The following is a 24307-nucleotide window of genomic DNA, read 5'->3' as shown; positions in this document are numbered from 1 at the left end:
TTACAACGAACCCAGAAGAAAGCTACCCCATACTTAAGAACTTAATGAGGACCTAATGAAGAGGAGGAAAGGATACCCCTCGTAACCAGAAGCCATGATACTCTTTGCCACATTGCTTCCTAAGCTCGAACACACTTTCCCCTGAATTCTGCACATACTTGTGGGAGACTGATTGGCAGAGTTGGGAGGGATATGCTACATTAATTGTTCTTATTATGCTACCTAAATCAATACCCATTTCTGAAAGCTAATTAGGTCTGCCTGGCTAACTGATATCAATTGATAATCAACTGAGGAAGCTTACCAGTGGAGGTTCATCAGCAATAATACTAGGACACTATCCCCAGCTCTTCAGGGCTGCTCCGAGAAACCTAAGGGAAGAAGCAGCCAGCCACCCTGCCAGTACCAGGAAGGGTCTAGGTCGGTGAGACTACAACTGACTTAATCATCTTCTTCCTAAAAGCAGGCCATGGTGGCTTCCCAGGATTCCACATGTGCTTTAGGTTGTACTGGCACAACTTGGAAGAAATCCTTTCCAGGCTAATGGGTGCTCCACTCAAGGTAGCCACAGAAGTTCAGTTGAAACCCTCCATGAGATGAATTCAAAGAAGGAGAAAGCTCACATGAGTCATGCCATGTGCCTAGCATTAAATATCCCACTCTGCTCAGCATTATTGCCAAATTGGGATTTGGAAAGAGAAAAAACCAGAACAATTAAATATGCATCCTCAAAAGACAATCAGGGAACTGACAACTTGACTAGAAACTATATTCCCAGCACAAGAAGCATCCAGTTACTTCAAGCGGGAAAATTGTTCATTCCAGTAAGTGGCCCAGGCAACCTCACAGGAGCATATTAGGACAGTTATTAGGCTGGCTTTGACAATAGCTTAATGGAATGAGATATAACCTGGGCCTTTGGAGAAGAGGAGTTTGGATTACTCCTGATACCTTCCATTTTGAGTGAAACTTGGAAAGTTATTTTCCAAATCAATACTGTACAAAACTAGGTAGCTCATTAGCTATTCTACTCTTCTTATTGTGAGCTACAACTAACAGGAAGAAGGCCAAGGAGATGTCCAACCCATATTGTCCTGTAATGAGGATGACATGGCAAGCATCTGATCCTCTTTCCCAATAAAAGTTTTGGAAAATGGACTAGCCAACACGGCATATATGGTTATAATGTTTGTTGTTGTTCAGTCACTTTCAGTCCTACCCAACTCTTGGTGACTCCATTTGGGGTTTTGTTGGCAGAGATACTGCAGTGGTTTGCCATTTCCTTCTCCATTACTATAATGTGCCGATGAGATAAAATGAAGCTCCAACTCAGCCCCCCAAATGAGTATTGTTAACAATGGGAAGAACGCCAGTTTATCTCAAAGTAAGCAATAGGGGTGGTCCTAAAAATTGAGTATAATTTAATTATGAGTTCTTTACATTCACATAGCACTTTATGGTTTTTCAAAGACTTTCACATGCACCAAAATAGTAATAGTATTCCCTACCACTCCACTATTACTATAATAATTATGACTATATTATTGATGCCAGTTATATCCATTATCATATAGGCTATTAGTAATAATTAATAAGTATTAATACTAAGAAGAGTAAAGAGGAAGAAAAAGAGGAAGAGAAAAGGGAGAAGAGGAAGAAACTAGCTAGTATCTATGTAGCCCTTTAATTTTTACAAAGTGCTTTACAACAATTATCTTTTTCCTTCCTCGTAATAATCCCTTCAAGCAAACTAAAATAGACATTATTACTCCCACTTTACAGATGAGAAAAATGAGGCCTACAATTACTTCAGCTAAGTAACTTTCCCAGGGTCACATATGGACTAAGAGAAGCCAGGAGAAGTCAAACTTCCAACTTCTAGGATAGTACTGGCTGTTACATTTTTAAATAAATTGAGGGAAATTCGTATTTAATGGAATTATGGAGGAGAGAGTCATTTTTACATAATGATTCATGCATTTAATGTATAGGGAATCACTTGATATCACTACTCAGCAAAAGTCTAGTTTTTAGTAACTTCTTTTTCTTTCATTTTTGTAGGAAGCATCATAAGGAGACCACTGGATTGTAGTAGTTTCAAGGTCATTCCAAGGTTCTACCTTTCACGGCTCTCTGGGAGACAAGAGATCTGGGTTTCCAGCCCTGACCCTCCCTTCCATGAATTAATTGCATGAAATTGGACCTCAGCCTCCTCATCTCTGAGATGGGCCCCTAAATCCCTTCCAACTTTAAAATTTTAATGATTCTACAAACTCAGATTTTTTAAATTATATTTTTCCCCAATTGCATTCTCAGATTTATTTGTAAAAGACAAACTTCCATGAGTCTCATAATCATCTGTTTTGGGTAATTATAAGTTCCAAAATTTTCATATTTAACAGTAATTTTAATAATTTAGCCATTTATAGAGGCCTTAAGTAAAATCTCCCACTTGCTCCCGCCAAGCATCAGGACATGAAGTTCCTGGAATTCTTCACTCTCTACCACTGGTGTTCACACCAGCCTCCAGGAGATGTCACCAGGGGATGTAGTAAATGTCGTCCTGAGTTGCTCTGATTAGCCCTTCTTGTTTTTACTTGTTGGCTTTGAGCTATGCAAAAAATCATAAACACTTCAAAAGCCCTGGCATCCATTCCTCGGTCAACTGGTTTGAAATCCTTTTAATTTGCTTTGTGTTTATTCCTTGACTTGGCCATCTTGTTACCTCTTTCTCTCCAAGAGAGATCTGGCTGCTTTTCCTTTCCTTGCTGTCTTGTGAAACATGGATTATTTTTCATTAACTTGAAGAAACAAAGAACTGAGAGCTAAAACAATTGTTTTGACAGGAGATTGAAAAACATGACCAGCATGATTCTTCAGCTCGTGTGAATTGGCTTCTTTGGGCATAGATTTAAAGCTGGAGGGGGCATTATAACTCATGAGTCCAAACCTTTTTACAGAAGAAGAAGCAGAGGCCCAGAGAGTTTAAGTAACTCACCCAGGGTCACAGAGGGAGTGTCTGAGGCAGGATTTGAACACAGGTGTTCCTGACTCTAAGGACAACACTCTATCCACTGTGCCACCTAGAAGGGTAAGGGCACTTGTACATTTACAGCCTCAGTGTCTCTTCATCAGCAGAGAGAGAGAGAGAGAGAAAGAGAGGAGAGACTGTCAGCATAGGGCCTTGAAATGGAAATCATGCAATCTGATTAGGATCACTAAAGGCCACATCAACACATTTGGGTATTTCCTCACTCTTGCACCCAGTATCACAGAACTTAATAGTTGGAGGGACCTCAGAGGTCTTCTAATCCAGAGCTGTCAAACTTGGGGCCAGGTAAAATTCCACTTGCTACCTGGGAGATACTTAACAAAATAAATAAAAAATACAATACAACATAGATAATGGCAATCTGTGGTTTTCTAAGTCAATATGCAATCCAAAAGGGATCCATTTCTATTTGAGTTTGACACTACTGGTCTAGACGAACATGTCCCTGAACAGAAATCTTTCCTACTCTTACTACTCTATCAAGTGATCATCTGTCTTCATAGAAGGAGTCATTACTTCCCAAAGGGACTCCAGTCCACTTTTGGAAAGTTCCAATTGTTAGGAAGCGTCTTTATCACATTGAGTTGAAATCTGTCTCTATTCCATTTCTAGCTAGTTGTGCCTCTGGAGCCAAACAATCCCCTGAACATTCTCAAGTCTGTCTAGTTGCGTGAGAAAGTTGTATATGGGAGACAGTTGTATGAGGAGTGATGGTGATGCCTTCTCTGGTGAGTATCCAATCTGGGTGCAGCATCTGTCTGGTGCTGGGTGCTGCCTTGCACGTGATAGGCCCTTAATAAATATCTGTCTGCTGGATGATTAATAAGGATTGGGATGGTCATGTTGTGAGATCAAGAACCAACAGACGAAAAGCCCAAGTGCGGCCTTGGTACCCAAGGAATGTTGAAAGACCTAGAGGGAGATGCTAGGTATGCTGGGGTGATCCTTGTATTTACAGAAAGGTGATGGACAAGAATAATGGAAGAGGTATAGATGTGGATGGGTCGCAATCTGCACCACTGGAAGGATTATCCATAGGGATGAGATCGGAGATCCACTCAAATATTAAAATATACTAATACTAAGTACCTACTGAATAGCTCTGCCATGGATAATTGTACACTTGAACTGGTGCTATATAATTGCCTATAGAGAATCATTTGTGAATCTCTGTGCTTAAAATGGTTCATGAGTTTTCAGATAAGGTGGTTTGAATATTCCCTGCTTCTTCTACTACCTGTGAAACCTTTAGCAAAGTCACTGAGTGTCTGTGGGCTTCCATGTCCTCCCCATCAGATAAGGAAGCCGGGCTAAACTCAAAATTTTAGGGAAGGAGAGAGAGTCTTCCCTGCACTGCCTCAACACAGGCACCTGTCTCTTCTGCCTAAGCATAAGGCTGTCTTCTTTATGATAATCTCTTGATTATCATAATACCTAATTATCATAATGGCCTAATTCATATTTTGGGCTTTTTTTCCCCATGTACTAATTACTTCTATCTCTCTGGCAAGGTGTACTTAACACTCCCTCATTTCATTCCCACAACTTTTATAAATGAGTAGTTCTTGAAATAGAAATCCAGAGTTTAAGCTGTCATCAAGCATTTATTAAGTGCCTACTATATACCAGGCACTGTGCTGAGATTTTAAAACTGACATATGAAAATACTTTGCTTTTTTGAATTCAAGAGTTGTTCATTTAAATAAAATTTGTATCACAGCACTTTATATTACTTCATAGGAAAACGTGCTCGCATTTTATTGGAAAAGCGAACCATACAAATCTGGAAGAATGCATATTACATTCGCCCTTGAACCATCTGTCTACTGTTTTATTCTTATAAAATAACTTGAGCATTTTTTTTCTCTTTTGGTTCAGAACACAAAGCAAGCTGAATAGTTCTAATGGGGAAAATTTGCTTTAAGATCCCAAACTTTGTAGTGAAATGTGTACTTGGGGGTGGGGGAAGGATAAGTGGCTGAAAGTCCCAACATGCATTTTTTTTTAAGCTACACAATGGGGTTAAGTGACTTGTTAAGTCACACAGCTAGTAAGTGTTATGCATCTGAAGTCACATTTGAACTCAGGTCCTCCTGAATCCAGGGCCAGCACTCTATCCACTGCGCCACCTAGCTGCCCCTCAACATGCATTTCAAACCCAGCTTCTAAGACAGTCCATAAACATTTATTAAGCTCCTACTATGGTCCTGGTGCATTAATGAAACAACTTGATACAGTGAAAAGAACACACAAGGCCTGGGTGTGAGTCCTGACTTCATCAGTTTCTAGATGCATGACCTTGGTTAAGCTACTTCTATCTGCACCTTAGCTTCCTCATCTGTAAAATGGATTTGACAACCTTTGGGGCCCCATCCAACTCTAACATCTTGTCATTTGGGCCTGTTTTTAGGGGAGAGGCTGGCTTGTTTAGATCATGTTTTTCTATTGAAAAGTTAGCAATGTTCTTTTTACCAGATGATACATATGGTTATGATTTTGAATAAAAACAACACAGTAATAATCATGGAGAAGAAAGTAGGAAAATTATCTCATGAGGCAACAAGCACTTTTAGGCAAAGCCCATTGGAAGAGAAACAATCTGGTTCTTTTCCACTGCTGACCAGGATCAAGTCATATAGGGATAGACAGTTACCAAAAGAGTCAACCAAGACTCTGTGACCAATCGTTCGTGACTGTCCAAACCCACTGGAACTACGGCCACATTTTTGTCTCTCTTCCTTCCCGACCTGCTGCCCAGATATCTATCAGAGGCATTCATGTGCTTTGAGTTAACAAGAACCATTCATTTTTTTATTAACCAATAAAGTTTTAAAATATGTTCACTCTCTTGAATCTTATTGTCATAGGATTTGGCTTAAGGAGGGAATAACATACACACTCAATTGGGTATGGAGATCTCTCTTATCCTACAGGGAAATAGGGGGAGAAGGAGACAAGAGAGCAGGGGGATGATAGAGAGAAGGGCAGATTGGGAAAGGGGGTAATCAGAAACAAACACTTCTGAGGAGGGACAGGGTCAAAAGAAAGAACAGAATAAATGGGGGGGGCGGGATAGAATTAATGGAAATAGAGTTAGTTTTTCACAACATGTCTGCTATGGAAGTGTTTTGCATAACTGCACATGTTTTGCTTGCCTTTTCAATGAGGGTGGGTGGGGAGGAAGGAAGGGAGAAAATTTGGAACCTAAAGTTTTAAAAACACATGTTTAAAAAAATGTTTTCACATGCAACTGGGAAATAAGAAATACAGGAAATGGGGTACAGAAATCTATCTTGCCCTACAGGAAAAAAGAAGGGGAAGGGGATAAGAGAAGGGGGGGGAGAGATAGAAGGAGGGAGAGCAGATTAGGAGAAGGGGTATTCAGAAAGCATGCCATCTTGGGATGTGGGGAGGGGCAAGATGGGGTAAAAATTTGGAACTCAAAATCTTGTGGAAGTGAATGTTGAAAACTAAAAATAAATAAATTTAAAAATATATATATATATATATGTTCATTCTTTATGACAATGATGATAATGGCAAAGAAGATGACAAGATAATAATAACTCCAATTTATCAGAGTCAAAGGACCTGGGTTTGAATCCAGCATCCATTTTATACTACCTACGTGACTCTGAGTTAGTTATCTTTCCTCTTTTGGCTTTAACTTTCCTAAAATAGTGGGGTTTGTCTTTGAAAGAAAAGTCCCAGCATGCTTCACTTAGTTCACTATTCTACAGCCACACCTTCACCAGCTGGACTTGCTGCTAAAGATTATACCCTTTCTTCAACACTCATCCATGTCCAGTTTAGGAACCACAACCAAATCAATGCTACCTTTGCTCCTGGTTGGGGCCTTGATTCATTCACCAGACCTCTCTCCCTCACTAGTGACCTTTTTACCTTAGAACAACTGGCCCTAAGTCTTCCTGAATGAGGAAAAACTCTCTTGCTGGGACTCCTATTTCAGGAGAGCTCAATCATATTTCACCTCACCCACTCTCTGGACTTCTATATAACCACCTTACCTCCAGGAGATGCTTCTCTCTTTCTCTCTCTCTGTCTGTCTCTCTCCCTCTCCCCCTCCTCTTCCCCTTCTCTCTCCTCTTTCTTCCTCTTTTTTTCTCTCTCCTATTTAGCAATGAGACTAGCATTCATTACTAAGCAATTCTGATATTTCAAAGTCTTGCTTACATGTTATTTACATTCTTTAAAAATAGTTTTCCATATAAAGGTAAGATCATTTTAACCGTGTTTTTGTTTTTCTTACAGAAAGTAGGAAAGGGGAAACCTTGTATAATTGATCAAACCAAAATCAACTATCTGGGAGATCACTGGCCTGCCCTGGTAATCAACAGATTGCCTGGGAATTCAGAGCATTTTATGAATCCTATTTGCACTTTGTATTTTAAAGTAGATTTTTTTGAGCTTTGCAGAGAAAGGAGGCTATTTGGGACTGGAACCTTTAGAGCAGACTAAAATTCTCTTGAGGTGATTCATTACCTCTAAGCATGCAAGTGCTTGACCCCAGGGGCCTTGAGTTTTTCCTTCACTCTCCGAAGAAAGAGAGGGGCAAAGAGGAGTAGAAGGCCCAAGTAGAGGTCATAGCTAAGGCAGCCACTGTGACCTCTGCTGAGCAACACTGGCCAAACCAATGACCATCCTGCTCAATATTCTGTCTTGGGCAATGGCATTATGAGGAATTTCACATGAGAATATAATTTTACTCTGGAAGTAAACCTCAAAGAGTCAGGCACTTATTCCCACTTAGGTCTTCAAAGATGTCAACCAGAGCTCTGGTATGTTTCCCAGACTTCCAGTCTAAATCTTAACTGTCTGCTGATTCCTCTGACAGCCATGAATCAGGCAAGTTTACACATAAGCCACTTGACCATCATGAGGGACACATATGGAGAGAGGCAATGGTGGATTCAAGAACAAAACATTTCAAAGGGAAAGTTTCCTCCTTTTTGACAGGCACATGGCTCCAGAATGTTTCCCCTTGGGTGACCCAGCTGTGCCATTCAATACCAGAGTCAGGAACACAGGTTCCTAAATCTGGGGCAGGAAAGGACCTCAGAGGAAACCCAACCCTTGCATGTTTCTGCTGAAGGAACTAATGCCCAGGGATATTAAGTAGATTATCCCGAGTCACACAAGTAGTCAGGGTCTGAGGCAGGATTTGAACCCTAAGCCTCTCTCTAGGGTCATGCTGCCCATTTGTAGGCATCTGTGCATTGTAAAGTCCTTCCCTAAGATAGCTCTCAAATTAGCACGTGCCAGGCACATAGTAGGTACTAAATAACTACTTACTGAAGAGCTGACATGTACTAACCAAAAACTCCCCTCCCCTTTTGAAATGACCCAATAGCATCCCACTAAATTAAGAAGCTGTCACACCTCCCAGTGATTCTGTCAGAGTAAGGCCAAAAGTCATGGCCCAAAGTTTCTTTCCCTCCTGCAAGCTTGAACATCGATTAATCTCTAGTCCCCAAAGTCTTCCTTCAGCCCAGTAGCATGAACAATCACCAGGCTCCAAGTCTTCATTCCTTTCTCCCAACACCCGGTCCTGCTGGTCCCAGAGAAGAACCTGACCAAAACCCACCAGACTTTACTAGTTTGGGAGGGTGCCCCATTCCCAGCAGTCCCAACCTGTTTCCATCTTCTTCCCTGAATGCCCTTCATATTATAAAAACATCCCCCAATAAAGTTACTTTACTACCTTGCTATATGTTCCAAGTTTCCTCATACTGAACCTTGGTATTCCAAACCTCCTAGGTCTGCATCAAGGCCCCCTTCTACCCACCAATCGATTCCTAGTGGCATACCAAGTAACAACTTACCGACAAGACATGTTGTATGAGGGGATCGTCATTGAAGGCGATAATAGTGGGAATGATGTCCAGGGCACTAAACTCCAGCATGGCTGTGTTGATAGAAGCATCATCAGAGGATGGGCCTGCCACAAAGAATATGGCAACCTTCCTCATGAGGATGCCATTACGAATACGTTTGAAGACATTTCTTGCCACAAATCTCAGGGCAGTGCCAAGGTCCCGCTGGGCCATGGATTCCTCCAAAGGGATGTTCCTGATGGCTTGGAGGAGTAGATTCTTGTTCTGAAAGTCTGAGAAGCGAACCAAGTAATGTATCTTGGTGTTATAGGAAACAACGGCCACCCGGGCATCAGTTGGACAATTGCTTTGGCTGATGCTCATCCTTCTTAGCAGCGACAGCAAAATATCCCTCATCCTCTCAAATTCTGACTCTGTAACCCCTTCAGACATGTCCAGAGCAAAGACCACCTCGGTTGGGAATGCTGGACATTTGGCTTTATCTTGAAAACAGAAAACAATAAATAACTAAGACGTCAGTAACAGCTCTGAAAATTCCATGTTTTTAAGCATGAAAAAAATACACAGAGTTACTTACGTGATGAACAAGCTGGAAAGGAAAGGAAGAAAAAGAGAAAAAAATGGCATAATTGGCATTTAGACCATAAGCATCTCTTTCACTGCTCACACTTTCAGCAGGAAGCCAAAGAAATATCCCTTCACGGGAGTCATTGTGGTTATAATATCTAACTTCTTACAGAGCCATACAAGGGACAAGGCCCTAGGAAAGGAGGAACTCATACTAGAGCTTCCTTAAACAATAGTAGGATAGAAAGAGACAAGGTGAGGAAGAAGGCTGGGGGCATATAAATTAGACCTGACTGTTTGTCAGGGGGAGAAGCTAACTACCCTTGGTGCTGGGAAAAATGGGTGTTTGATAGGACAAAAATATCCTGGGGTGTAACCTCCTCCCCACTCCAATCATCCCCCACATCAGCTGAGGAATCAGAAGTCCCAAAGCCTAGGTTTAACCATTCCATTGCCCTGCTCGAGATGCTTCAGTGGCTCCCCATCGTCCTGTCTTTCCAGATGGATCTCACATTAATCTCCTCGTAGTCTACGTTCCAGCTGAACTAGCCATCCAAGCAAGATGGTATTCATTTCTTATTGAAGAATCAACTTTGGTTTCCCTTATTTTTTTTTTAGCTAGGCAACTGGGGTTAGGTGACTTGCCCTGAGTCACACAGCTAGTCAGTGCTATGTGTCTGAGGTCGGATTTGAACTCAGGTCCTGCTGAATCCAGGGCTGGTGCTCTATCCACTGTGCCACCTAGCTGCCCTAGTTTCCCTTATTAAAGTCTTCATAAAGCTCTGTGGTAAATAAGAGATAAAATGCCTTAATGAATAAAGTGCTAAGCTTAGAGTCAGTAAGATGTTAGTTCAAATCCCGTTTCTTCCACTTATTAGCTCTCTGACTATGCAAGTTGCTTGAGCCTCAGTTTCTTCATTAGGACTGCTCAATAGGGATGATAATCAACCCCTCCAGTGTCTACCTCACAGGATTGTTACCAGACCTAAAGACACAGAGGACACTGCACACTTTAAGGCACACTACAAATGTCAGCCACTTTAGGAAACAACCTGCCAAGCCATGGCCATCCCCAAGCACAAGATGAGAAGCTTGCCCATGAGTGTTCTATCTACCAGGCTTCAAACCCCGGTGCCAGGCTTGTTCTCCATTCTGACAGTGTGCAAAGACCTGCTATTGGTGCAGCTTTGTGACTATTAAGAGAGGGACCGAAGTCAGTGTCATTCTCATTTTATGGCTCTTTCATCAAGAGCTGTGCCTTCCAGAACCTCAGGTAAGTCAGATGGTGAGGGACCACTTGGACATACAGCTATTAACCAATCCACAAGTATGGATGAAGCCCCTTCTACGTGCCAGGCACTGTGCCGGGCGCTGGGGATACAGGAGCCATTCCTGAAGCTATCGCAGTCAAGCAGGGGATGCGCAGGTTTGCCCAGAGAGAGCAGGGAGAGGTTGGGCTACTCACGGCAGTTTTTTCTCGTGAAGTCAACAATGTCACAAGGCTATTTAAAGGGAAGGAACAAAAGAAAGCAGAAAATATCAGTGTTTTAGAAATGTTTAATAGAGATTAGAAATATTCCAAAAGGGCATCAACGTCCACAGTCAGTTTTTCTCTTGCAGAAAATTCCAAGATTGCATAGGGATGGGAATAAGGATGCTATCTGTGGGTTCATTGAGACGGAGAATTTCTGGGTGAGGAAACTCCATCTCCCGGTGTAGGGCAACACTATCTCTGCAACGGTCAAACTCAAATAGAAACAACACCTGCAGGTCACACACTGACTTAGAAAACCACAAATTAATATTATCTATGTCAGAGTATATTTTTATTTATTTTGCTAACTATTTCCCAATGGAATTTAAATCTGGTCAGGGCTGTTACACAGGAGACTGTTTTCTGGGCCTGCTGGCAGTGTCTGACATGTCTGGCCTAAAAGAACTGCCTAGAACCCACCACCAACGGCACTGTCAAACCTTCCTCCCACCCCTCACCTGGCAGCAAAACTCCTGAGTGTGCCCAGAACTGGATTATAATGTAATTGGGAAATGTCTTACAAAGCAAACATACAACATGACATAGATAATATTGATTTGTGGTTTCCTAAGTCAATATACAATCCATAGGGATCCATTTCTATTTGACACCCCTGTCCTTGGAGCACTGACAAGTAAGTGACTTGGGCAGGGTCACACAGCCAGTAGGTGTCACGGGCAACACCCAAACCCAGGCCTTCTTCACTTTGAGGCTGGCTGTCTCTCCACTATTCTGTGTTGCCTCTCAGGACTGTTACATTACATCTGTATCTCCAGACATTATGTTTTTGGATGCATCTGACATTTTATAACCCTCACAGTTTTTTATGTATGTGAAGAAAAATAATTTTTATCTGCTGCAGAGCATAGATAATTCTATCTTGTTCTTCCTCTTCCCTCAGTCCTAGCTTCTTTGAGGATGTGGTCACAAAGGAATCACTCCTGAGCATCAGGACAGTTCAGCTCTTTGATCTCTAAGATGGTGCCCCCCCTAACACCCTGCCCTTCCTGGAATGGTCCTGTGGACAGCCACCACCAACTCTCAGCAAATGATCTTGCTTCCTTCCTCCCTTGATCATTCTGCCCGCCCCACCCCACCCCCATTGCCGAAAGCCCTGTTGTCCAGTTCCTTCTTTATCATGAGGGCATAGATATGGAACAAGGACTTCAGAGTTCATCTAGTGTATCCCCCATTTTACAGGTGAGGAAACTGAGGGTAGGGTACTAGCTGGAGTTCAAACCCTAGGCTTCTGACTCTACCTTTGATACTTTATTCAGAATCAGGCAGACTGACCCAGGCATGGAAGAGAATAAGAGGTTTCCAGATAATTTCAGCGGAACACCTTAAGATAAAACCTAGGGGTACCTTGGTTGAAAGAAACCCTATAATGAAAATCCAGGTTTAGATGATAAGGAAAAACAGCATGGAAGAGTGGCCAGAATCCTGGATTTGGAATCAGGAAGACCTGAATTTGAATTCTGCCTTCACAGTTATGACCAAGTTGTTTCACTTTTAGGTCACAGCTTTAGAGTTAGAAGGGACTTTCAAGGAAAGCTAATGCAATTCCTTCATTTTCCAGGAAACTGTTTAATGACTTGCCCAAGGTCGCATAGGTAGCCAATGACAAAGCTAGGATTGCAACCCGTCTTTTTTCTTTTCCACTATATAATGCTGCCTTCTCTTTCCAAGCTCCACTTTTCTCACCCATAAAATGGATATAATAATACTAGCAGTTCGCTTTTGTTCAATCATTTCAGTCATGTCCGCCTCTTTATGGCCCCATTTGGGGTTTTCATGGCAAAGATACTGGAGTGGTTTGCCATTTCTTTCTCCAGCTCATTTTACAGATGAGGAAACTGAGGCAAGCACAGTGAAGTGACTTACCCAAGGTCACACAGCTAGTAAGTATCTGAGGCCAGATTTGAACTCAGGAAGATGAGTCTTCCTAACTCTAGTCCCAACACTCTACCCATAGTGCCACCTAATATCTACAGTGAGTGAAATCTAATGCATAGAGTGAGGGAGCAAGGAGACCTCTGATACAACCTGGCTGTGTGACCTTATACAGGCTATTTAACCTCTCAGTTCCCGCCCCCCCCACAATTCTCTAAGACGATAAAGTTTCACAACAGTGCTAATGCACATTATTGAAGGGGATTTCCTCAGTAAGAATCCCTTACACCGAGGATATCACAGGCCTAGACCAAAATACATGCATGGATCACCTGCTAGACTCTAGGAGAAGGTCCAGGTTGCAGGACTGTCCTGTGAGAAATGTAATTTCAAGTCTTGGTGGGATGACTGCTCGTATTCCTCAGGGCAGTGAGGGAGCAGAAAAAACATGGAGGGTGGCATGGCAGGGGTCCTGCGAGGCAGGGTTGGACTAGTTTTAACAGTGATGGTGAACCAGGGAGAAAGTTCCCCTTCTCAGGCTGCCGGGAGAAGGAAGAAGGACCATGGCGACTGCTCAGCGCATATGAGACTGCTCTGATGAGCATCTTGCCATGTGTTCAGAATCTGGTAAAAGCCGATGGGTTATGGGGACCATAGAGCAACTGACTGCCCTCGTCCTCACGACTGGCACTCATCTCTGAGCCTATCCTCTGCTCTTAGTCCAGTTTTTTGCTAAGCTAGCTTTTTTTGTCGCCATCATGCGTGGCCAACCCAAACCTCCCTTTGCTTGCTGTATGGACAGCTTGGAGAGTTTGGGCCTCCCTATCCCCACCCCCAGGCAGCGTTCTTCCCCTGATCCCTGGTCCATTGTTAGAGAATCTCTCTCTAACTGGGGGCATGTATGATAAGTCATTTTTCTGGGATTGTCCTTAGCCTCAGCTTCCCAAGGCAGAACTTCCAAAGGGAATTTGGGACCTGCCCTTGCCTCTCTAAGGCTAACAGCCTGACTTGCATTATCACGGAACTGCTGGCAGCCCTTGAGGCAGTTTATGGAGAGTGAATGTGAGGGGGTACAATTAGGACTCCAGTTTAACTTCCATTCTGTCCTAATGTTGTTATACATTGATCCCTAGTGTTATACCCACACATGAATACATGTAATTATTATAATTAGATATATTTAGATACATAAATATTTAACATACATATATTAGATATAATATAGATATATCTATAAATAGATACATATTAGATATATATAAAATGGTGAGGGAGGGGGAATTACATAATTTTTAAAAAGGATTTTTCCAAGACACTTTTATCTAAATGGCCAGGCCACTTCTCTAAATGGCCGTTTCTCCCTCTCTCCCCGTGCCTCAGTACATTTTCAATATGGGCCCAGCATTAGGCAGCACGTCTGCCGTTTGTAACTCTTCCCAGACAAGGTTGGAAAGGTTCATCACTAGGTGATGAGGGGTGGGGGAGAGCACTATGGGGCCAAGGTGTTTTTCTTCAGTCATAATACCCTCCGAAGCCAACTATTATGTCCCCACTGGGCTATGATCTGCATCTATGGAGAGCTAACCACACCAATAAGTCAAGAATCCTTGAAGAGCTGAAGTCTCTGCTTAAACCACAGACCTCTCACCAAAAAAGACCCACTGATCTACACTTAGCTTTTTGGAAACAAAGTTATCACATGCATCAAGGAACCTGTAGTCTTTTTCATACTAGAATAAGTCATAAGAAGGGAAACTGAGGAATCTTTCTGAGAGATGAATTGATCTATAATGAGTAAAAGTAGACAGCTTTCACTGGGCAACCAATAAGATACTCATTGGAAGGAATGAAATTCAAAACCGAGACTGTCACTCACCATCATGTCTGTCAAACCCTTCAATCCCTTGCTGCCCTGAAATGAAGAGAAGCCAAGGATTAGAAGGCTGGATTCCACATGCCACTTCATGCTCTGTCCCCTCCTCTCTGGTCACCTTGTCTCTATTGGGTGTATGCCAAGACATGTGCCTATTGTCTCCTGTGAGAGACTGTGAGTTCTCTGAAGGTAGGGTGAGGATTAGAGTAGATTCTACCCCTTCACCAATGCCCATGCTCAACTCTGAAACTAACTCAATACCTCTGGGGCCCAACAGGCTGGTGTTTGGAAGTGACAATGGGAAGCAAGGAGTATGGGGCTCTTGGAAGTGTCTAATCAAATAATAGGCTTTCTACATTCAGTATTTTTTACACCAAAGGTTAATCTAAGGGATGTTACCATTGGTCCAGGGGGCCCTGGATCTCCTGGTGATCCTAGAGGTCCGAACGAGTAAGAATTTCCCTAAAGAGAATCAAACCAAAGTCAAATGCTATCTCCCTTGGCACCAACTTTATTATCTTTTCAGAAACCATCTCCCCTACCCCCAGCCACCAGCACTGAAAGCCCCACCATATCGTTGCAAACCTAGGTTAATATGCTTGACATCAAGTACAAGGATTGTTTTAGAGAAAAGGAATCCTGTGAATCAACCCCTAGTGGTGTGTGGAGAATGGGATGTGGAGCAAGGCTTGCCTTTCAATAGAAAAATCCAGACATCTTTGAAACAGATTTAAAAAGATGGCTCAGGACCCCTTGAGACCTTCAAATGTGGAATGCACTTGCAAAGAACAGTTACGGCCATCAAGGAGAGATTTCCTCCTAGCTAAGCAAAACTATCTGCAGAGCCTGAGAAAAAAAAGCCCCAAAGTGATGCCCTAGCCAGAGCACACCCAGAGTATTGTGTTTATTTCTGGGGCCACATTTTAGAGGGACATTGAGAAGCTGGAGCATAGCTAGAGAAGGTCATCCAAGATGGTGACAAGGCTCAAAGCTAGGCCATATAAATGTTGGCTGAAAGACTTAGAGAAGATGTGATAGCTGTCTTCAAGTATCTGAAAGACTTCTGCAAGGAAGGATTAGGTTTGTTCTGCCTGGCCCCAGAGGGCAGAAATGGGGGAATGGGGGAGATAGGGAAACATTGCACAGAGAAACAGTTCGGTTCATATAAAGAAAAACTTCCTAATAGAACTGTCCCAAAATGGAATGGACTGCCTAAGCAGTCATGGGCTTTCTTCACTAGAGATCTTTTTTTTTAAAGGGAGCTTGGTCAAGTACTTATTGGGAATATTACAAAGGGGATTCATGCCCAGTCGCTGTCATTCAGGCATGTCTGACTCTCCATAACACCACTAGGAGGGAGGTGTTCTTGTCAGAGATCCTGGAGTGGTTTGCCATTTCCTTCTCCAGTTCATTTTACAGATAAAGAAACTGAGGCAAACTGGGTTAAGTGACTTATCCAGGGTCACATAGCTAGTCAGTGTCTGAATCTGGATTTGAACTCAGGAAGATGAATCTTCCTGATTCCAAATCCAGTGCTCTATGTACTATGACACCACCTAGTATGCCAAGACAGAAAATGAACTAGATGGCTTCTTCTGAAATATCCCTAGTCTACCTTGATCATGAATACTGCCCTTTGTGCATGTCTTATTTCTCTTTTGTATTCTCAGCATAGGATATCTTTCAGGCACTTCGGCATTTCCCAAGATCTGTGATTTTTGCCAGTGAAGGTACTATCTCCACCAACATTGATTATGACCCCTTGGAACCTTCATAAATAGTAGACAGTTTCCAGTCTTGCTGTGGTCAAAAGAAAACTCATCACCTAGTGTCCAATTTTGTGCAGAACCTCTCAGAACTTATCTAGATTGGTCTTTGAATGAAGGACAGTATGGGGACAAATGCAAACCTTGCCCACTTTGGTGAGACCCACTGGAGCTTACCCTCCATTGACATGGCCTTTGAGAGCCCAGGGTCACCTACATGCCATGACAAGTCACTAGAGTAGGATATTAGCAATCCTACAAAATAAGGTTTGTGAAATTCAAATAACAAAATTTTAGCCCCTATGAAAGGCAGTGAAGGAGAGATTTGGCAGGTTGTAAGGTAGAAAACCACATCTAGTCACTCTCAAGTTGTACCACTTAGGTGGCTGCCTTTTTGTGAGGTCAGCCTGAAAGACACCTTATCAGAAAACAATTTAGCAGAAAGAAAAGGCAGAAAGAATTTTAGGGCAAGAGGTTCTGAGGCTTCCTCTTCCACCCTTTCTGATATGTTCCTAAAAAGCATCCAAAATTTAAAAAACAAAGGTGCCCAAATTTATTTCTAACTGATTTTAGCCTGTTATTGTACACTTGTGTGCTCAGAGGAGAAGGTTGAGGGAAGACAGAAGAAGAGAAATGTTAGAGGATTCCTTGAAAACCTTACAACTCCAAGGACCCGAAGAGCCTCCCAAAGAATCCTGTGTATGATCTCTGTATACTGCATGGCAAACACCCAAGAGCACACACCAAATCCTCTAAGGCTTACCCTTTTCCCTGGAAATCCCTTTGGTCCTTGGTTTCCTGGTTGGCCTTTATCACCATCTTCCCCCTTTAGACATTTAAAGCCAGATTCTTGAGAATGAGGAAGTCAAAGGGCTAACCAACAGCAAATGTTCAGCATCCCTGCAAGCCAGCTGACTTACTTGTATGCCAGGGTATCCAGGGAAGCCAGGTTCACCCTAGTGTCAAAGACAACAGGAAATCTGACTTCATATCTTTTGAATTAAGGCTTTGTTAACGAAACTCTTCAAGGGAAAAAGTGAAACATTTCTTAATTCTGAGCAAACAGATAGGACACCATTGCCAGGAAAAAACAACTACAGAGAGCTTTCATCTCTCACTGCTATTACCATATTTCATTTACACAATTCAAGACAAGGTAATTTTCAAATGATTTTTCCAAAATTTCCCTCCTTCAGCCTGATGTCTATCCAGGATTCTTCATTAGGAATTTTTTTTTCAGATACCTCAGGCCTGATCCAATAGTGAGCAAGGATAAGTCAAATGCCATCTTTGAAAGCATAAGGGAGAGCTACGGACCTTTACCAGAAGCATCAAGTGATGTCTAGAAAACTCCATAGGAATCTATTGGCCAATGACCAAAGGGTCTGTAAATGAATGGGGTTGGTGTCACTGGTCTTTAAGCTCCTTTCCAGCTCTCAACCCATGAACCCAGGGAGTCTTCATAAACAGCTTGTTGACTTGGATTCTACCCAGGATGCCTCACTAAATTAGCTCTCCACCGGAGACTTCCAAGATGGTGGAAAGGAGGAGTTAGGAGGCTCATGCATCTAGTTCAAGCTTTGTTACTGGAGAGATATACGAAGCCGAGCAAGGCTCTTCAACTCGCCAGGCCTCAGCTGCCTCATCTGTAAAGCGAATGAGTTGGACTAGAAGAGTGATCCATAAGGCCACAGCTCTGACCACATGATAAGTCCAGGTGACCAAAAGAACCTTAAGTGAAAGCAACCGGGCACACCCTTTGTCTCTTCTGTTACAAACTCCTGAAAAAAAGGAAATTTTGAAACTAAACTTTAAGAGAAAATAATGTTGGTTTTGGTCCATCAGTTTGTTATCCACAGGATGTGGTCATCAGCCTGGGAGCTAAATTGGGTCACTCTCGCCTTCAAGGAAGAGACAGCCTCTGACTCAGAGTAAATGAATCATTCGAACTTACCTTAGCTCCTTTTCTTCCTGGATGACCATACCCATCATTGCCATCTATACCCTAAGAAGACATAAAGGGAAGGCCTTAATGAACAAGGTCACTCTGACACCTGAATCACCAGGCAAGGAATCATCTCAGTGGTTCCATGATGGAACAGTGATTTTGGAAGCTAGAAGCTTAATACCTAGGTTCAGACTAGGGAGTAAAGGGATTCTTTGGGATAAAAAAATAATTATTAGGGAGCCAAAGAGTCTCTAGTCTTCAGATAGGACCCTTGGGCCATATAAGAAGATCCAAATGGCGTTCTCAAACAAAAGCTCTGCTTTTCCATATGAAGAAATAATAAAGAAACTTGCTGATTTAGGAGGATAGGTATAGACAGGAAAGAGACCTTAAAGGTCACTGAATCTAATCCCTTTAACAATGAGGGGTAAAGCGACTTGTCTGCCATCACACAGTCTATTAGTTGTCTACGGGAAGATCTGAATTCAAGTCTTCCTGATTCTAAGTCCAGTACTCTACCTATTGTGCCACCTAGCTTATAAGGAGGCAGCTAGGTGGCTCAGTGGCTAGAGAGCTAGGTCTGGAGTCAGAAAGAGCTGAGTTCAAATCTAGCCTCAGACATTTACTAGCTGTGTAACACTGCACAAGTCACGTAACCTCTATTTGCCTTAATCAACTGGAGAAGGAAATGGCGAACCACTTCAGTATCCCTGCCAAGAAAATAACATATGGGGTCACAAAGAACTGGACACGACTAAATCACTAAGCACGAGCTTATAAGTCATTCAGTTCAGCCTTCATGCCGGGGAGAAGAAGCAAACACTGGGGAGATGTGATACAACCATGCAAATGTGTGTCTTTCCTGAACACAAGTTGTGAGCAAGACAGAAGACAGGAAGTTATAGCCAGTATTTAGCTGGGAAGCCAGAGACCAAGAGCAAGCTAAGAAAAGAGAGACAGACCCTGAAGGTGCTGCGCCCTTACTGTGCAGGGCAAAGAAAGCTCAGGCTGAGCTCTCTGGTGTGGCTGATGAGAATGAGGTCCAAAAACATGGCAGCAAATCTCGTCTCTTACGAGTGTAAGATGCATCATGAGCATCCACTACCACTCCCCCCCCCGCCCACGTCTAAATTATGAATTTTGGAGCGTTTCACCCACAGAAATTCTGGGAAGTAACCATTTCAATTGAGACGCTTTTAAGTCAGTGTCAGTGGGTAAAGGTATGAGTCAACAGGAATGAGGACCCAGGAAAGTTGACTGTATTGTAAGTGGAAGGATTTTAGTGATGAGGGAAAAAAGAAAGCAACTCTCCAATGTCTTAACATGCTCACTGTGGTTTGGCCCTCAGGGTTAGCTGCAACAGATTAGTGACTCATATTTTAAGAAGTCATTTATTGAAAAAGAGATTAAAGATGCCCCAAGGGAAAAGAGAAACGAATAACAAATGAGAAATGTGTTTGGTCTACAGGCTGGTCCAAGATTCAGAAATTGAAGAAGGAGACTCACACGCTGCCCTCTTGGTCCTTCTGGTCCCATTGCACCATTTTCTCCTGGAAAACCAAGCTCCCCCTTTAGCAACAGAAATTAAATACGGAATTAATTTTCTCTTGGGCCCAACCTTGCAAGTTGGTATACTTCATCTTGCCAATGGCCATATTTTACATATACTCCTCGCTCCCCCCTACACACACACACACACACACACACACACACACACACACACACACACACACACACACACTCACACATGTGCTTGGGAGAGGGAGGTGTGGGAAAGATCTGAAAATAGTTAGGCTGAGCCTCAGATGACAGGCACATCATTGGACTAATACTTAGTCTTCCCAGTTTGTAGAACCTGCTAGATCACCTGTATACCATATTGAATCATAATGAATAAATGGAGAATTTTAATGGAGTGATAGTTACCATATTTCATATATATATACATGTGTATGTATGTGTCTATGTGTCAATTGTGCACATCTATGTATAGATAGATGGAACATTTACATATATACACATTTATATAGGCATGCATATATGCATGTATATAATATGTATACAAATATATAGATATATGTGCATATCTCATTAAAGCTTAAAACTGCACTAAGACTTTTGGGACACCCTGTATCTCTATACATTTATGTATATGTCTATGTTATGTATGTGTGTGTGTGTGTGTGTATGTGTGTGTGTGTGTGTGTGTGTGTGTGTGTTTCCAGTTACAGAGCAGGGCTTGATCTGCATTAACAGAAGGAGATTTCTCATTTTGAATTACCTACTGAATTACCTGACAAAATCACAGGTTTGTTCTAAAAAAAAAAAGCATGAGCACACATACATAGAAATATGGTGTACAGCGTAGATTGAGAAATCTTTCTCCTGCCAGTGGTTGTAAATGTAGAGTTTAGTTTCACTGTTTACTGGTAATATGCATATATGTCTATATAACCTCTATATGTCATAAATTGTATATGTGCATGTACACATATAGGTATATATATATATATTCGTGTAGAGATTGTGTGTTTCAATTTAAATTGTATAGCTACACATAAAGGCACTGGGGTGTAACAGAGTCCCTATCCTATACATATGTATACACACATATATACGTATACACACAAATATATATATTTCTAAATGCATATACAACTAAAATTCCAACTAAAGGCCTACCAATAATTGTTTAATAGTTGGTTCCCTCAGAGTTGAAAGAAAAAAAAAATGCTATGCATGATCCACTTTGGGGTTTATTCTACATCATTCACATTTTCTCCATCACTCTCCTAAGTCTAATCAACAAAACAATAAATTGAGCCGTGATTTGTAGAGGATGCTGATTTCTGAAATGTAAATGTTCACATTGAAGATCAACCCTGACCTTCCTCTGGCATGTGAAACCCTTCCTGCTAGGGCTCCAGTGAATTTTTGAGGAGTTACCCTCCCTGTCCCATTTATGAAGCCAAGCTGGCTATTCCCCAGGCCCAATAACCTCCCACCTCTCTGTCTAGAACGTGCTCTCTCTTAATAAATACATATTGATTGATTGATAAATACATATGCACTCACCTGTTTGTGTCTGTATGGCTATAAGACCATCAATACCTCTGCTTGTCATAGAAAGGGCCAGTTTTGTTAATAACCCACGTTCAGAACTCTATGCAGCAGACAAGACTAGAAATCGTCAAATTAGCGTAACACAAACTGCTTTGCTAATTAGCAAATCAGGAAGACTACCGCTGATACTCACCTTCATTCCCCTCGGTCCAGCACCCCCTTTGGGACCAAGTGGGCCTTGTGGCCCAGGCACCCCCTGAAACAGATGGACCATGTAAGATCACCAGCAAGATCACATGAAACCTGAGCAGTGGCTCATTCATTCATCAGCAACATGGAAATATGGGCAGAGCATTTGATTCAGCTCTCCCCATGGGTGGCATGTGGTAACTGAGTTTATTCTAGAATTCAGGTGTCACCTGAGACATGCAGAGTTAGGCCTGGATGTTTTAACTGTCTAACCCATTCAATCCTCTCAAGAGGGATGATATTTCATTGCTTGCCTTCTCAGTGGATGGGGGAGGGGAAGGAAGGAGAGAGAATTTGGAGCTCAAATTTTTTCAAAAATGAATGTTAAAAATAAATAATAAATGTATTTTTAAAAAACAAAAAAAAAAGAATGATGTTCAATTAAAACCTGGGTTACAGGAGGGACAAGAAACATTCTATTGCAGATATTATTATCATCCTTCTTCTTAATACTATTATTATGCTTATGTCCAGTTTCTGACACATACTGATTATGTGACACCTCTACTTCCCACCCTCTGCCCCAACCCTTTAGTCATTTCACTTCTCAATGCTCTAGACTAGTGCTTCTTAAACTGTGGGTCATGACCCCATGGTTTAAGAAACACTGAAGGGGTCGTGAGTGGAAAATGTTTAAGAAGCCCTGCTCTAGACAACTCGTCTAGAAGACCAGAAGTTGTCAGGCACTTTCCTCATAAGGAGTCCCTCTATCAATGGGTACAGTTCAAAAAGACGTGAAATGGAATGGAAGGTTCTCCCATTGTTTGAAGCAATACCCAGCACTGCCCAGATTCAGTAGACCAAGGCCTCAATTTTTATTTAATCTAGTCACAGGACATCACTGGGAAAAAAAGTAGAAAAAACCCAATCATTTATGACTCTCCCTTTTTCCACTGGCTGCTCCCCTTTCCTGGAATGCTGTCTCTCCTTCCTCCCCTCTACCTCCCAGTTTCCCTCATGTCTTGTATGAAACCCCACCTTCTCGAAGAAATCTTTTTCTGGTCCCCAGCCCCTTCTAATACCTTCCCTCTGAGATAACCTTCCACATACCTATAATATATCTTGTCCTTACACAGTTAGTTATTTACATGTTATGTCTACCAGAATGTGAGCTCCTTGAGGGCAGGAACTGTGTTGTTAACTTTTCTTTGTAGCCCTGATGCTTAGCTCAGAGTACTTGCTGACTGACTGCCTGGGGGCCAGATTCCTTCTTAATGGGAGACAAGTGAGAATAAGGAAAGAATCTGTATAGCCGTACTGAGCCATCCCTCTGAGAGCCCCAGTTCTGTCCATGCCTTTGATCTCCTTTCTAGCTCAGCTTTGTGGCTAGCAGGGAATCAGCAATTTGACAGTCTGAAGAAGCTGGAGATGAACAGCAGTTACCTAGAATCCATCAAGGGGTATGACACAGCATCGCTCAAGAAGGATGGGGTAGAGAAAGCCTACCTGGTCTCCCGGTAAACCCTGATGTCCAGACATTCCTGGTGGTCCTTGTTCACCTCTTGGACCCTGATCCAAAAATTAAAAAGAAATGCTAACTTTGCAAAAAGGCGTGTAGGCTCCAACACAATTCCAATGGCCTTGTTACCTGAAGAATGGTAAACAACTTGCTGTCCCTCTGTTTATAAGACTTTCAAAAATAGCCCCTACTCTTGGCCCTGGAAGACTCAGGCCAAACAAAATAACATTTAAGGCTCTTCACAAACAGGCCCCTAACTTTACTGCCTGGTTTCATATCACTTCCCTTCATTCATCATACATTCTAGCCAAATTACCTTCTCCATCATTTTCTAAATAGATGGACTCTATCTCCCACCTCTGTGGCTCTGCACAACGGGGCACCCATGCCTGGAATGTACTCTGTCTTCACCTCTGCCTCTTGGATTCCCAGCTTCTTTCAGGCCCAGCTTGGGCACCACCTCCTACAGAAAGCCCTTCCTGATCCGCTTAATGGTGAATGCCCTCTCCCTCCTCGCTCTGGCCTGTACAAGCTTCTCCATTTGTTTTGCATCCCTTGAGTATAAGGATTCTTAACATGGGCCCATGAACTCGTTTCTTTAAAAAAAGATTTTGATAACTATATTTCCCTGTAATTGGCTTCCTTTGTAATTCTATTTTACATATTTAAAGAAATTATTCTAAGAAGGGGTCCACATGCTTCACCAGACACCCCCAAAGAGATCCATGACAGGGTAAGAACTCCGGCTCTCCTATAATAAAATCTCCTTGAGGGCAGGGATTGTTTCTCACATTGTATCTGTAATCACAATGCTTAGCACAGTATCTTACACACAGTAGGTACTTAATAACAACATCAATAATAATAATACATATACTTATACATATACTTTATATTATATAGTATATACCTTATATATATACTTCATATTATATTATATTTATACATATATTTAAGCTTTGCAAAGAACTTTACATACATATTTATATATTACAATATAATGTGTTTATATATTATATTATATTATATTGTATATTGTTATATTGTA

At 42.0% G+C, this 24307-nt stretch overlaps 1 protein-coding gene across 1 annotated transcript in view; it reads right to left on the bottom strand.

The window, feature by feature from the left end:
* LOC110209064 (collagen alpha-4(VI) chain-like) overlaps positions 1-24307 on the bottom strand; it is a 108326-nt gene that overhangs the window by 20366 nt on the left and 63653 nt on the right. The window contains exons 22-32 of the mRNA XM_020987252.2: positions 23247-23309; positions 21745-21807; positions 19995-20057; positions 18495-18545; positions 17461-17496; positions 17304-17366; positions 15174-15236; positions 14778-14813; positions 10940-10976; positions 9485-9496; positions 8896-9389 (exon numbers count right to left, since the gene is read on the bottom strand). Of these exons, the coding sequence (XP_020842911.2) occupies positions 8896-9389; positions 9485-9496; positions 10940-10976; positions 14778-14813; positions 15174-15236; positions 17304-17366; positions 17461-17496; positions 18495-18545; positions 19995-20057; positions 21745-21807; positions 23247-23309 (981 nt within the window). The remainder of the gene's footprint in view (positions 1-8895; positions 9390-9484; positions 9497-10939; positions 10977-14777; positions 14814-15173; positions 15237-17303; positions 17367-17460; positions 17497-18494; positions 18546-19994; positions 20058-21744; positions 21808-23246; positions 23310-24307) is intronic.

Source organism: Phascolarctos cinereus, unplaced genomic scaffold (assembly GCF_003287225.1).
Source record: "Phascolarctos cinereus isolate Bilbo 61053 unplaced genomic scaffold, phaCin_HiC Scaffold_1;HRSCAF=81, whole genome shotgun sequence".
Lineage (NCBI taxonomy): Eukaryota > Metazoa > Chordata > Mammalia > Diprotodontia > Phascolarctidae > Phascolarctos > Phascolarctos cinereus.
This window is presented reverse-complemented; position numbering and strand designations above follow the sequence as displayed.